Source organism: Rana temporaria, chromosome 3 (assembly GCF_905171775.1).
Source record: "Rana temporaria chromosome 3, aRanTem1.1, whole genome shotgun sequence".
NCBI lineage: Eukaryota > Metazoa > Chordata > Amphibia > Anura > Ranidae > Rana > Rana temporaria.
The window spans coordinates 386,956,339-386,970,010 of record NC_053491.1 but is presented as its reverse complement, the minus strand read 5'-3'; the positions used below and the strand labels follow the sequence as shown (position 1 = coordinate 386,970,010).

Here is a 13,672-nt window from a genome sequence, read left to right as displayed (position 1 = left end):
GCATGCAACACTGAAATCTCAGTTTTTGGTGGGCTGGACTTTAGAACTTACCAGTGATTGCCATTAAAAAAGCATTCAAGGGCTTGTTATTTGGGGAGCCTAGAGAGAGAGAGAAAAACAATTATACTCTAAAACAGTAAAATTATATATATTACACACACACACACACACACACACACAAAGTATAGTTTACATAATGTGTGAAAGACAGATCAATGTCTAGAATGGCCATTACAGGGCTGAAAAGTTGTATTTTAAAGTCCCACTCTGGGCTGCTGTTAAATTTATGCAGTCAAGTAGCAAAAACATATTATGCAGTCTGTCACAAATATCAATATGGAAAGGTTTTTCGGAATTCCCCCTGTAACAGTTTTGTTGCCTGCTTTTCCTGCCAGTAGATCTGTACAACGCTTTTCCTTCTGCAGAAAAATTGCACAGCAGCGCTATCATGTGGATAGGTTAGTGCAAGACAGGACATGTAGTTTTAAATGGACTTGAGACAAACAGGAAATCAGCTAACAGCATGCGCAGTACTCCCGGTTGGAGAATTTGATAAGTTGTAAATTTTGACAGAACACCAACTGCAGTTGCATGACACAGCGGGACATCAAAAGGTAAATGAGGCTGCAGATGGGCACTGATGAGACAAGTTGGCACAGTGAGGCTGCAGATGGGCACTGAGACAGGTGGACATAGTGAGGCTGCAGATGGGCACTGAGACTGCAGATGGGCATTGATGACCCTCTTTTCCACTTACAGTAGATACTGCATTTTCTCACCCTAGGCTTATACTCAAGTCAATACGTTTTCACATTTTTTTTCTGTGGTAAAATTAGGTGCCTCGGGCTTATATTCGGGTCGACTTGTACTCGAGTATATACGATAAGTTCACCACAATTTTTTTTAAATCTTTTCAGGTGTGCCGTGAACATTTTTTGATATTTTTGGTGGGCCACTAGCAGTACAGATAGTAAAACAGTTATAGGGGGACAAAACGGCTGTTAATATTGACAGATTACAAAAAATATGTTCTTTTTGGTTTTGCACAGTTACACACTTTCATTCCTTCACTGCAAATCTATGGATATTGGAGGAGACATGACTTACGGCTGTATCCAAATAGGGATCCCACTGCACACACCAGACTAATAGCCAAGACAGGTGATCTTTTTTGCATGATGTCCGAAATAACGCCCTGGACTGTTCCTCCTGTGACGAGACACAAGGCACCAATCAGGATACATATAACTGATACACTTACAGATCATGCTTTTGAATACTGAATACTTGCAATGGGTAAGTGACATGGAGTAATAAATCCACTGGATCAATGTGATAGCAAGGAAACTAGCATTTTCAGAAAGGTAGGACTTTCCTGCATATTTCTTTTCCTGAACAGATGTTCCTTAACCACTTCAATACTGGGCACTTTAACCCCCTTCCTGACCAGGCCAATTTCCAGCTATCAGGGCTTTCACACTTTGAATGACAAATGCGTGGTCAAAGTGAACTTGTTATCATTGTTTTTTAGGCAACTAGAGCTTTCTTCTGTTGGTATTTATTCACCACTCGTTTTTTTTTTCCTACTTTAGCAAAAGAGTGAAAATTTTGAAATTTCTTTGACATTTTGTATGCAGTCAGCTAGCTGGTGGTGAAGAGGGGACACCATTGTATTCATTCACTAGATGTACTGTGTGACAGAGATATACATGTCTCAGTAAAGAATAAACAGAAGTACAGTAAAACCTTGGTTTGCAAGCATAATTTGTTCCAGAAACATGTTTGTTATCCAAAGCACTTGTATATCAAAGCATTTTTTTTACAGGGTATAAAAGAGAAGAGGGGCACCTCTAAGTGTAGCAATAAGTTGCTAAATGTTGTACTTTCATTAAATGTAACCATATTGCTACACTTGGAGGCTCCTCTCTTATTTGTTATACTCAGTTGTGACATGACGCTACTCTTATATCAAGACATCGCTTGTATATCAAGGCAAAATTTATTGAAATATTTTGCTTGTCTTGCAAAAAAAACACTCTCAAACCAAGTTACTCTCAAACCAAGGTTTTACTGTACAAATTCTTTGGCAGGTAAATAATTCCAAAATATGTATCGGCTGTTTGTCTGAAGTTTAGCCGAGTGTGGAAAAGAACATAATTGAATACCTGCACATTCTCTTCACCACTATAATACAGACTAAAACACACGTCTGTTATTCAGCTGTATTCCAGCAGTCAGCCCACCTCAGCTCAGTGAGTGAGACCGTTTTTATGGGGTGAACAGATGTGCAGTGCCAGCAGGGTGACTGATTCAGTATAATTAGGCTGCGGAACTTCCCATATAGTCTGATGACAGACGGCATCAATGTGGCCCACCCGTGTGATCGTGTTATGACTACCTCCTGAAGGCCCTTCACCCATCATCTGTCACCAGCCTCTGCAGTTTTTTTACCCTTAAATCCAGTAATAGGAAAAAGTGCTGAAATGATATAAAACAAATTAAAGCTGGACTTGAGACATCCCTTCAGTTTTGCACAGTTATACAGGCTTTTCTCCTGAACTATAATCGCTTACTGCGGTTTCACTACATACCGCAAGCTTCTCACACTGTGTATTAGTAGCTACAGAAAGCCAGTTAGAACCTGCATCAAGGACCATCCAGCATTATCTAAAACGTTCTCCTCCCCAACCTGTCACCGGCCTGTCCCTTTCATTCATTGGATTTCCATTTTTTCAATCATGGATGCTCACCATCACATGTGGGAGCTACCATAGCTTCCCATTTTCAGTATAGCCCCTCCCACCAGTCATAATCTGTCTACGTTGCATAGAAAAGCACAGAAATCGAGTGATGACTGCGCTGGGTATCATTTAGAACTTTCATGGTGGTGGTGGTTACCAGGGAAAGCAAAATGTAGGCAGAGTAAACCTTAACTTTGAAGTGGTTGTAAAAGCACTGTGCTTAATTACTAGAATCCCCTCTGTTATTTGAAGCCATGTTGCAGTGCCTTTCTTTTAAAAAAAAATGTATGCAGTGCAATACCTTATTTCACAGTGCCGATTTGTGGTCATGTGACGTCTCGCAGCTCTCCTTCCCCAATCTGAGGGCTACAGTGGGAGGGGCTGAGATTCCCCACTGGCATCAGCCGGGAGGAGAGGGACGGGCGGTCATGTGAATGGTCTGCGGCACTCTGAAATAAGGTATTGAGCTGCATAATTTTTATATTACAAAGACACTACAACATAGATTTACCGTATTTATCGGCGTATACCGCGCACTATTTTGCCCTGAAAATCAGGGCAAAATCGTGGGTGCGCGATATACGCCGATACCCGCTTTCCCGCCATGAGTTTGAATACTGCGCCCGCATATAGCGAGCGCAGTACACTCGTGAATCTTCGGCCAGTCTCGGCGCCTCTCGTACTGACGTCCTGACGTCCTGACCGTACAGGACGTCAGTGCGAGAGGCGCCCGAGCCTGCCCGAAGATTCACGAGTGTACTGCGCTCGCTATATGCGGGCGCAGTATTCAAAGTCGTGGCGGGAAACGAGCGGGAGGACGCCGCCGAAGATGGACACCGGACCCGCCGAAGATGGACACCGGACCCGCCGAAGATGGACACCGGACCCGCCGAAGATGGACGCCCGACCCGCCGAAGATGGACGCCCGACCCGCCGAAGACGGACGCCGGACCCGCCGAAGAGGACACCCGACGAGGCCGCAGAAGGACGCCGGACCCGACGAGGCCGCAGATGGACGCCGCGCAAGACATCAAAACTGTAAGTACAAAACAACAAAAAATCTTTTTTTCCCACAGGATTGGGGGCCACTTTGGGGGTGCGCGGTATACGCCAGAGCGCGTTATACCGCGATAAATACGGTATATAAAACAATGGGGTTTGTAGTTATTGGGCAAAGTTAAGGCCCGTACACACAATCAGAAAATCACACACAGCTTTTATCCAAAATTTTGCAAAGGGACAAACATGAAAATGTTTCTCATACGATATCAGATCATTTTCATTTAATCAGTACAGTTTTCATTCGAAAATAGAATACATTACAGTACATCACTTCTGAAATTTTTATTCTGGTCTGACCAAAATGTTTGTACTTTAGTAACCTCTTCATTTTTGATAAGGAGACTAGCATGCTAAACAAAATGGAAGGTCATTCATTCGATAATCTCATGGTGTGCCCCAGGCTTTATTTTTAAATGCATAGCAGCAAGAGGGGAGGGGCGGGGTAGATCGGTACTGCACCAATAGCTGACAGGCAGGGAGGGAGGGGGAGAGGGAGAGACTTCAGGCTGACAGGAGGCACATAAACCGACCACAGTATCATCGATCAGCAGCCTTGATTCCCGTGGTTAACACACACACACACACACACACACACACACACACAGGCAGGTATTTTACAACAGCGAGGGACACAATTACTCCCACAAGCACTAAGCTGTATATTGTGCTTTAAAAGGAACAGGATCTTTCCAACATCTGCAAAAGTTTAACTTCCTCTCTTGGTGGAAGTACAGAAAAATAACTGTTGATCCTGACAGAAATCCAGTAGGCACCAATGTTCCTGTAGTGAGCCAATAACTCTGCTGCCTCTGCTGAACTGAAATCTCAAGTAATGTAGTCAGGCCTGCCTGGTTCTCATCTGCTGGGTTTCAGAACATCTTTTTTCCTCTTCTTTTATAACATTGGCAGGCATTCTGTAGCCTGCAAAAAAGACCTAGGCAGGGCTGACAACACTGCTTGGGATTCATTGCAGCAGAGGCAGCACTGTCAGCTCAATATAGTAACTTAGAAGCTCAATTCATTTTTGACAGTATCAACAGGTATTTTTCTGTACTTGCATGCATCTGTGTTTTACAAGGATAAAAAATGGGAAAATATGCGCATGTAATGCAAAGATTATATATATATATATGTATGTGTATGTAATTATATATATATATATATATATATATATTACAATTTTTTTTTTCTTCATTTAAAAATTGTTCCCAAACATACTTTGCATTCCATCGCACCTGCAGGGTGATCTGTCCCTATACCAGCCTTCAGCTCCTACAAATGGATCTCATAAAACAGGAACATTTCACTGACCTATAATTCCTCCAATGTCATACCAGATAGACAGCTGGTCTGCCTCTGCCTCTTTCCAGTGGAAGTTTATGCTCAGATAGAAGGGAAGCCAAAAGAAGAAAGAGTAATTCACCAGCTTCAGACAGGCGTAGGCCAGAGAATACTGCAAGCACATGAGGGAAGAGTTACAATGTGACCTATAACATATGGACAAAGCACACAAAGGCAAGTCCCTTTTGACACAAAAATAATAATAAAATGAGAATATATATATATATACATATATATATACACACACACAAATATATATATTAGTGATGCACCGAAATGGAAATTTCAGAACCGAAACGAAACCGAAATAAAAAAAAAATTCAGTCCGAAACCGAAAATGACTTTTCTTTGTTTTCCCCCTATTTCATTTTTTTGGCACAGTGGCTGCGTTTGATGGGCACAGTGGCGACGTGTGTTGGCACAGTGGCTGCATGTGATGGCACAGTGGCTGCGTTTGATGGACACAGTGGCTGCGTTTGATGGGCACAGTGGCATAGTGGCTGCGTGTGATGGCATAGCGGCTGCATGTGATGGCACAGTGGCTGCGTTTGATGGGCACACTGGCGGCAATTGATGGGGCAAACTGGCAGTGGCAATAATTGATGGTTATAGTGGCTGCATTTGATGGCACAGTGGCTGCACGTGTTGGCACAGTGGCTGCACGTGATGGCACAGTGGCTGCACGTGATGGCACAGTGGCTGCACGTGATGGCACAGTGGCTGCACGTGATGGCACAGTGGCTGCGTTTGATGGGCACAGTGGCTGTATGTGATAGCACAGTGAGGCGGCAATTAATGTTTTTTTTGGTAGTCAGATAAGGCAAGCATGGCTCAATAACACACAAACGTTTTTTTTAAAAAAACGTTTGTGTTATTGAGCCATGCTTGCCTTATCTGACTACCAAAAAAAATATCAATTGCCGCCTCACTGCCACTGTGAAAAAATGGCAGATAATTTTTTTTTTATCTGGTCACCTCAGTTAACCACTTACCCCGCAAGACCCGCCCCCCTCCCGGAACTAGCCATTTAACATGAACAGTTTGTAAAACTTAATTTCTTACAGGTTTTGTGCCGTTTGCTTACTTTTTTAACGGAGTACACTTCTAGGTTCCTCCTAGGCAGGCAGTGCCTGACTGTGTCACACTCACAGGCTCCGTCCGACACAGCTCCCTGCGCGCTCCGAGTCCTCCCTCGCCTCCGGGCCGTGACGTCACGCCGCTCACGCCACTGGACTACACCAAGAGACTCCCCCATAGGGGGAGTCCAAAATTTAAGTAATAGGAGCTAGGAGGACACGGTGGAGCGCGATCGGCAGCCGGCACACAATTTGTACAGTGCCGCTGCTCGCGCTATGTACAGGTCTGGCGGCCAGCGTGTGGGTCTGCGGGAGCCAGCGCCGAGCTGGCTTGCCGCGATAGAGACAAAGCCGTCATAGAGGCGACGGGAGATCCGACTTGGATTCCCGCCAATTCTACACGTGTGCGGCGTTTGTTATGAATCCTGAGGGGGAAGTCCCCGCCGGATTTTAAATAAAAATCCGGCATGGGTTCCCCCCTCAGGAGCATACCGGGCCCTTAGGTCTGTTATGGGTTGTAAGGAGAGCCCCCCCTACGCCAAAAAAATGGCGTAGGGGGTCCCCCTACAATCCATACCAGACCCGTATCCAAAGCACGCTACCCGGCCGGCCAGGAAAGGAGTGGGGACGAGCGAGCGCCCCCCCCCCCCCCTCCTGAGCCGTACCAGGCTGCATGCCCTCAACATGGGGGGGTTGGGTGCTCTGGGGCAGGGGGGCGCACTGCGGCCCCCCCACCTCAGAGCACCCTGTCCCCATGTTGATGAGGACAGGGCCCCTTCCCGAAAACCCTGGCCGTTGGTTGTCGGGGTATGCGGGCGGGAGGCTTATCGGAATCTGGGAGCCCCCTTTAATAAGTGGGCCCCCAGATACCGGCCCCCCACCCTAAGTGAATGGATATGGGGTAAATCGTACCCCTAACCATTCACCTGTAGGAAAAATGTTAAAGTCAATAAACACAACACAAGAGTTTTTAAAATAATTTATTAGTCTGCTCCGGAGGCCGCCCCCTGTCTTCTTTAGCTCCGTTTACCAAGGGGGGCTTCTTCTTTGATGTCTTTGGGTGGGGGGCGCTCTTTGCCGCCGTCCGGTTCTCTTCCACCGCCGGGGGGGGGGGGGTCGCTTTTATAAAAGCGCCCACTCCTCGGCGGGTTTCCTCCGACGTCTTCGGCGGGGGGTGGTGTGCTTCTTCTTCTTCCGCTATCCGGGGGGGTCTTCTTCGGCTATCCGGGGGGTCTTCTTCACTCTCCGGGGGTCTTCTGCTATGTTCGCCGCTCTCCGCTGTGGACTCTGCGCACCCCGGTTCTTCCTCCAGCTGTCCGGTGCCTTCTCCTTCAGCGCTGAACGTCTATCTTCTTCTTCCGTGCTGTGACGTATTCTTCTTCTTCCGGGCTGTGACGTCATCTTCTTCTCTTCTCCAGATGTTGACACGCCGGCTCTTCTCGCAGAAATGACGTGTGCGGGGCTTGCATCGGACCTATATAGGCCTCACAGTCCCATCATGCTCTGTACCTACCCATGTGATACCTACCCACATGGGTAGGTATCACATGGGTAGGTACCAGAGCATGATGGGATTGTGAGGTCTATATAAATCCGATGCAAGCCGCGCACCCGTCATTGCAGCGAGGAAAGGCGACGTGTCAACATCGGGAGAAGAAGAGAAGTGAAGAACATGACATCACAGCACGGAAGAAGAACTCACAGCACTGAAGGAGAAGAAGACGTACAGCACGGAAGAAGAAGGCACCGGACAGCGAGAGGAAGAACCGGGGTGCGCCGAGTCAACAGCGACGAACATAGAAGGAGACCCCCGGAGAGTTGAGAAGACCCCCCGGATAGCGGAAGAAGAAGCCCCCCCGCCGAAGACGCCGGAGGAAACCCGCCGGGGGGAGGGGGCTTTTTTAAAAGCGACCCCCCCCCCCCCCGGCGGTGGAAGAGAACCAGACGGCGGCCCCCACCCACCCGAAGACGTCAAAGAAGAAGCTCCCCCTGGTAAAAGAGCTAATAAAGAAGACAGGGGGAGCCTCCGGAGCAGAAAAATAAATTATTTTAAAAACCCTTGTGTGGTGTGTTTATTAACTTTGACATTTTTCCTACAGGTGAATGGTTAGGGGTACGATGTACCCCATATCCATTCACTTAGGGTGGGGGGCCGGTATCTGGGGGCCCCCTTATTAAAGGGGGCTCCCAGATTCCGATAAGCCTCCCGCCCGCATACCCCGACAACCAACGGCCAGGGTTGTCGGGAAGGGGCCCTGTCCTCATCAACATGGGGACAGGGTGCTCTGAGGTGGGGGGGCCGCAGTGCGCCCCCCTGCCCCAGAGCACCCAACCCCCCCATGTTGAGGGCATGCAGCCTGGTACGGCTCAGGAGGGGGGGGGGGGGCGCTCGCTTGTCCCCACTCCCTTCCTGGCCGGCCGGGTAGCGTGCTTTGGATACGGGTCTGGTATGGATTGTAGGGGGACCTCCTACGCCGTTTTTTTCGGCGTAGGGGGGCTCTCCTTACAACCCAAAACAGACCTAAGGGCCCGGTATGCTCCTGAGGGGGGAACCCATGCCGGATTTTTAGTTAAAATCCGGCGGGGACTTCCCCCCTCAGGATTCATAACAAACGCTGCACACATGTAGAATTGGCGGGAATCCAAGTCGGATCTCCCGTCGCTTCTATGACGCGCTTGCTGGGATGTGCTGTCACTATTCCAGTGAGTGCGAGATGTCGGCGAGATCTCGGCACCATGTCGCCGAGAATCAGCGCGATGCTGTCGTGCTAAAAACACAATATCACAAACACCTACTGTACTACTGCACATCTTTGAATACATGTAGCATCTGCAGCTGAACAGCAGATACAAAGCTCAATGCTGCCACCTGCAGGTCCCTGAAACATCTGTGGAATAGGTTAGCATCTTCATGAAAAAGGCTGCCCATAACATTAATTAAAAAAGATAAAAAAAGAAGAAGAAGAAATCATCATTTGTTTACACCATTCATACATTTGATGTAGATGGGCTAATCCTCCCACTGTGGTATTGTATTCTGACAGTGGGGAGCCTTCCCTGCCATCAGAATACAAAAAAACAGTGTTGCTGGCTATAGCTGACAGCACTGATTGTCCTGGAAAAACCTGACAGGCTGTTTGAGCAGTGGGTGGCTGTCGGCACCAACTAGCTCATCAAAGACCGATTTAAAAATAGGCTGATACATTTTCACCTGGCTCAGTCAAACAGTGACTGCATCCCATTGGATGCATTCAGTCACCATTTGTATATTCAGAAAGCTGCGGGTGCACAATAGCCAACTTTGGAGATCCCGCCATCTATACTGAACAAGAGAAAATCAAGCCATGTATAGCTAGGTTAAAAGATCAGAAATTCTGATATTCTAAGGATTGCAACGGTGTGGCGATTCCCAATCAGGCTACGTTCATGCTGTCAAAGTCCATCAAGTTCAACCAATAGAAAAAAAATAAAAAATTATATGCAGACATCTCTGTACAGGATAAGCATTTGGTGGTGCAGGAGGTACAGTATATACCATCAACGATTTTTAGCTTTCATCACAGGTGCTTTAAGAAAAAGTAGGGAATGGTTAGAACTTATGACATTGCTCTTATTGCTTTATGTGACTTTCTTTTCAGTGACACCTGCACCCCCTGCTACTTGTACAGGTGTCACAGACAGGAAGTGTGGTAAAACGTGTAAACCCAGTGAAGTGACTGGCCTTGGGTGAAACAAAGCTTACTAGATACCCGTTTATCTACATTCTTCCGTTCTCCATCCAAAGTCCAGAAATTACACACTGCAGAGCTCAGTGAGGAGAGCTCTGAGAGCTGATTGAAGGGAAGAGACACACACACATTTACTGGCTGTCAATCAGACTGTGTGCTGGAGTCTGCATCGCCTTTTTTCTGTGTCAGGAAAACAAGATTCATGCAGATAGAGGAACGGGCAGCAGATCAAACTGACACTTGCTCTGGATTGAGAAAAGTACACACTGTAGAAGAATATGCTTTGCTCATATTTCATGTCTGCGTCTTACAACCACCTTAATGCTAGACTTAAATAGAAGTAGTTCTCACCAGCATCACTCCCGGTAAGCACCAGGCTTGCATAAAGCTGATGGCTTTAGGTGTACTGGCAGTATCTGGAGCCTGGATAGAATAACTGGCATCACTGTCCACCTCATTATCCTCACTGATAAGTGGTCGATTTGCCTCTTCCTCCTGGTCTCTGCTCTCACCCTCCTGTTCCCCGGCATCTGGTAGACCTGTGGCAGAGAAACATTCATTGGGCCAGTGCAGGCAGACTTTGATGGACAAATGCAGCTTGCTTCTGATATCAGTTTGAGATGCTTCTGAGATCATTCGGAATTGCTTGACCTGCTTCAGATGCTTTTATATTCCCACTTGTATGGGGAGAGAAGCAGTACAAAAGCCCATCTGAAGATACTGAATTAACCATTTGCACACGGTTAGACATCCTTACATATTTCACGCAAATGTTTGCATAAAAACAGGGATTCTTGGTTTGTACATATTGCTATTCATGGTCAAGCTGGCCAATTGCAACAAAGTGATCCCTCTGTCCTTACTCCAATGTGCAAAATGTCAAACACTTATTTGCTCATATCATACTTTAATTGGAGATTTACTAAAACTAGAGCACTCATAATCTGGTGCAGCTGTGCATGGTAATCAATCAGCTTCTAATTTCAGCTTGTTGACAATAAAACCTGGAAGCCGATTGGTTTCTATGCAGAGCTGCGCCAGATTTTGCACACTCAGTTTTAGTAAATAACCCCCATAGTGACATTATGCTTTAGGCCCTGTACACACGACCGAGTTTCTCTGCAGAATTCAGCCAGAAACTCGATCGGAGCCGTATTCTGCTGAGAAACCCGTTCGTGTGTACACTTTTGGCCGAGGAAGCCGACGAGGAACTCGTCGAGCCAAATAGAGAACACGTTCTCTATTTCCTCGTTAGTCAATGGGGAAATAGAGAACACGTTCTCTATTTCCTCGTTAGTCAATGGGGAAACTTGGCTCGTCGAGATCCTCGGCGGCTTCACAAGGAACCCGACGAGCAAAACGATGTGTTTTGCCCGTCGAGTTCCTCGGACGTGTGTCCGGGGCCTCAGACAGACACAGTTTCAGGAGAGCTACAAACTCAGGTGTGGTTATTGACTTGCACTATACAATAGAAATGGAAGTCAAATCCAAATATCTTACATATACAGAACATATGAACTCTAAATGGGTGTGACAAAAGCCCATCAATGCTGGCCCATATAATGGAACTTGTCTATGCAGAAATCTCATTATTCAACACTCCGCTTATCTTACCTAGCTCCTTTGGAGAGGTCACCAGGCCAAAGAAAATGATCACACCACCAGCAAACTGCACACATGCCGTTACGAGGAATGCATACTGAGAAAAAGAACAAATACTTGGTCATAGATCTGTCAAAAATATTAACTACAAATTTTTAATAAAAGTGTTTTATAAACCAAAACAATAAAACTTTTTTTTTTATCCTTTACGGTTTGTTAAATAGCCCACGTGAATCATTTTGTTTGACAAGCGCAAAAGAATATGTTAATCATAGCAAAAATCTTGTGAGCTGGTAACTTCCCATGTTCTCTTCCTGTGCTCTACTGTTATCAGTTACACTGTTCCAAACTCTGTGGACTACAGAACACCACCTTACTTAATGGAGATGAGCGAGAATTCTGTAGTGCAAGCACACTTCCCAATCTAGAGGGACAGCACTGCTTCTCCAATGATACTGTACAGCGAGTGAACATTGTCACTCTAGGATGGGAATCACTACTAAAGATCTGAAAAAAAAAAAGATATATTGATAAATTGTTGCGACGACGAAGCTCAACTTGGACTGTTCCATACTCTTCCAATTGGTAAAAATTGATTTTAAATATTTTTTTTTCCCCTTTTCATATCATCTTTATATGTATTTTATTTTCTCACCCCCCCTTCTTTTCTATAAGTGCCCATATATAGACGGGGCCAGGGTGGGGGACATTTGATAAAATATGTAACATTAATAAATAATTTTTTGCAAATTTATTTTCAATCACAACAATAACCTCTGAAGAAGACCTTTAGGGTCGAAACGCGTTATTTTTTATATATGCTATGTTTACAATTATCAAGCTGTATATTAGCTTTTTGTGTGCTGTAAAAAGTTATGGAGTTTTAAAATGCTTTTGTAATACCGCAACTCATATCTTAACGATACTCCCCCCCTTTTTTGTATGTGATATTCCCAAATAAACCTTTTTTACACAATGCAACTTAATTGATTATTTGAGCTGCCTAAAAACCCCACTGGGGAAAATTCCTCTGATGTCACTTTCGGGGTGAGCAGCAATTTCTCTCTACATGACGTGTTTTGTCCCTTTTGCAGTTTTCGTAAATCGACCCCACTCTCTAATAAGAGCACAAAGCTTTTTGTGCAAGAACACAGAAGCTATGGTTTTGCTGTCTCTGGTGGACAGATAATTTTGTGTGTGCAGTCAGAAGTTAACCGAACCTTCAGTATAATTAGGTCTACAGTGCAAATGACACTTGTCTACAAATTGGCCTGGTGTGTTTTAATACATAGAAAAAGAAGCTGTAAGTAATTTAAACACCTTTAAATTGCATCGCAGCCCTAATCTCATCATTGTTAAAGTCAGCACATACCTCATAGCCATATTTTAGAACAGATGATGCAAGGAAAGCCCCCAAAATATTCCCAACAGATGCGCAGGCACTCCAGAGACCAAATACAAGGCCACGTCTGTACAAGTTAGAAATGGTAAATTAGTACTTTTTACAATGCAAAATAGGTATATTGCAGAAATGTATTTGGATCCCCAAGACAAGTGAGAGCAAATCTCTCTAAAGTGGCACACCAAAATGTTTCTATTACTTTAAGTAGGGAAGGGTTGGAACCACTGTCAGGTTTTACTACAGAGGCAGTAATCCTGTCAGAACACAATAGCACAGCAGGGGAGATTGCTGTACCAACATACCACAAATTTACCCCGACTTCCTGGCCTGCTGATAACAATTTCATTAGACAGGAAGTGGAGAGAAAAACTAAATCGACCTCATTGACACAGAAGACCATGAGTCTCATAATACAGAACTGTTTAATAAAATGTCTTGTAGATGGTGCTTTCTTAGAATCCCCAGTATGCTTTACAAATGGTGTCATGGAAGTAAAATGTAAAAAAATTAAATAAAAAAAAATTAAAAAAGTTTATGTATATTCATGAAAGAAAGAAAGAAAGAAAGAAAGAAAGAAAGAAAGAAAAAATAAAAAAAAGAAAGAAAGAAAGAAAGAAAGAAAGAATAAAAAAAGAAAGAAAGAAAGAAAGAAAGAAAGAAAGAAAGAAAGAAAGAAAGAAAGAAAGAAAGAAAGAAAGACCAAAAACCATCTCAGTGTCT

The 13,672-nt window shown here is 45.0% G+C and overlaps 1 protein-coding gene across 1 annotated transcript in view; it reads right to left on the bottom strand.

Moving 5' to 3' along the window:
* Positions 1-13,672, bottom strand: part of SLC37A3 (solute carrier family 37 member 3) — a 45,369-nt gene that overhangs the window by 14,930 nt on the left and 16,767 nt on the right. The window contains exons 7-12 of the mRNA XM_040345743.1: positions 12,923-13,019; positions 11,563-11,647; positions 10,300-10,487; positions 5,115-5,256; positions 1,108-1,209; positions 52-99 (exon numbers count right to left, since the gene is read on the bottom strand). Of these exons, the coding sequence (XP_040201677.1) occupies positions 52-99; positions 1,108-1,209; positions 5,115-5,256; positions 10,300-10,487; positions 11,563-11,647; positions 12,923-13,019 (662 nt within the window). The remainder of the gene's footprint in view (positions 1-51; positions 100-1,107; positions 1,210-5,114; positions 5,257-10,299; positions 10,488-11,562; positions 11,648-12,922; positions 13,020-13,672) is intronic.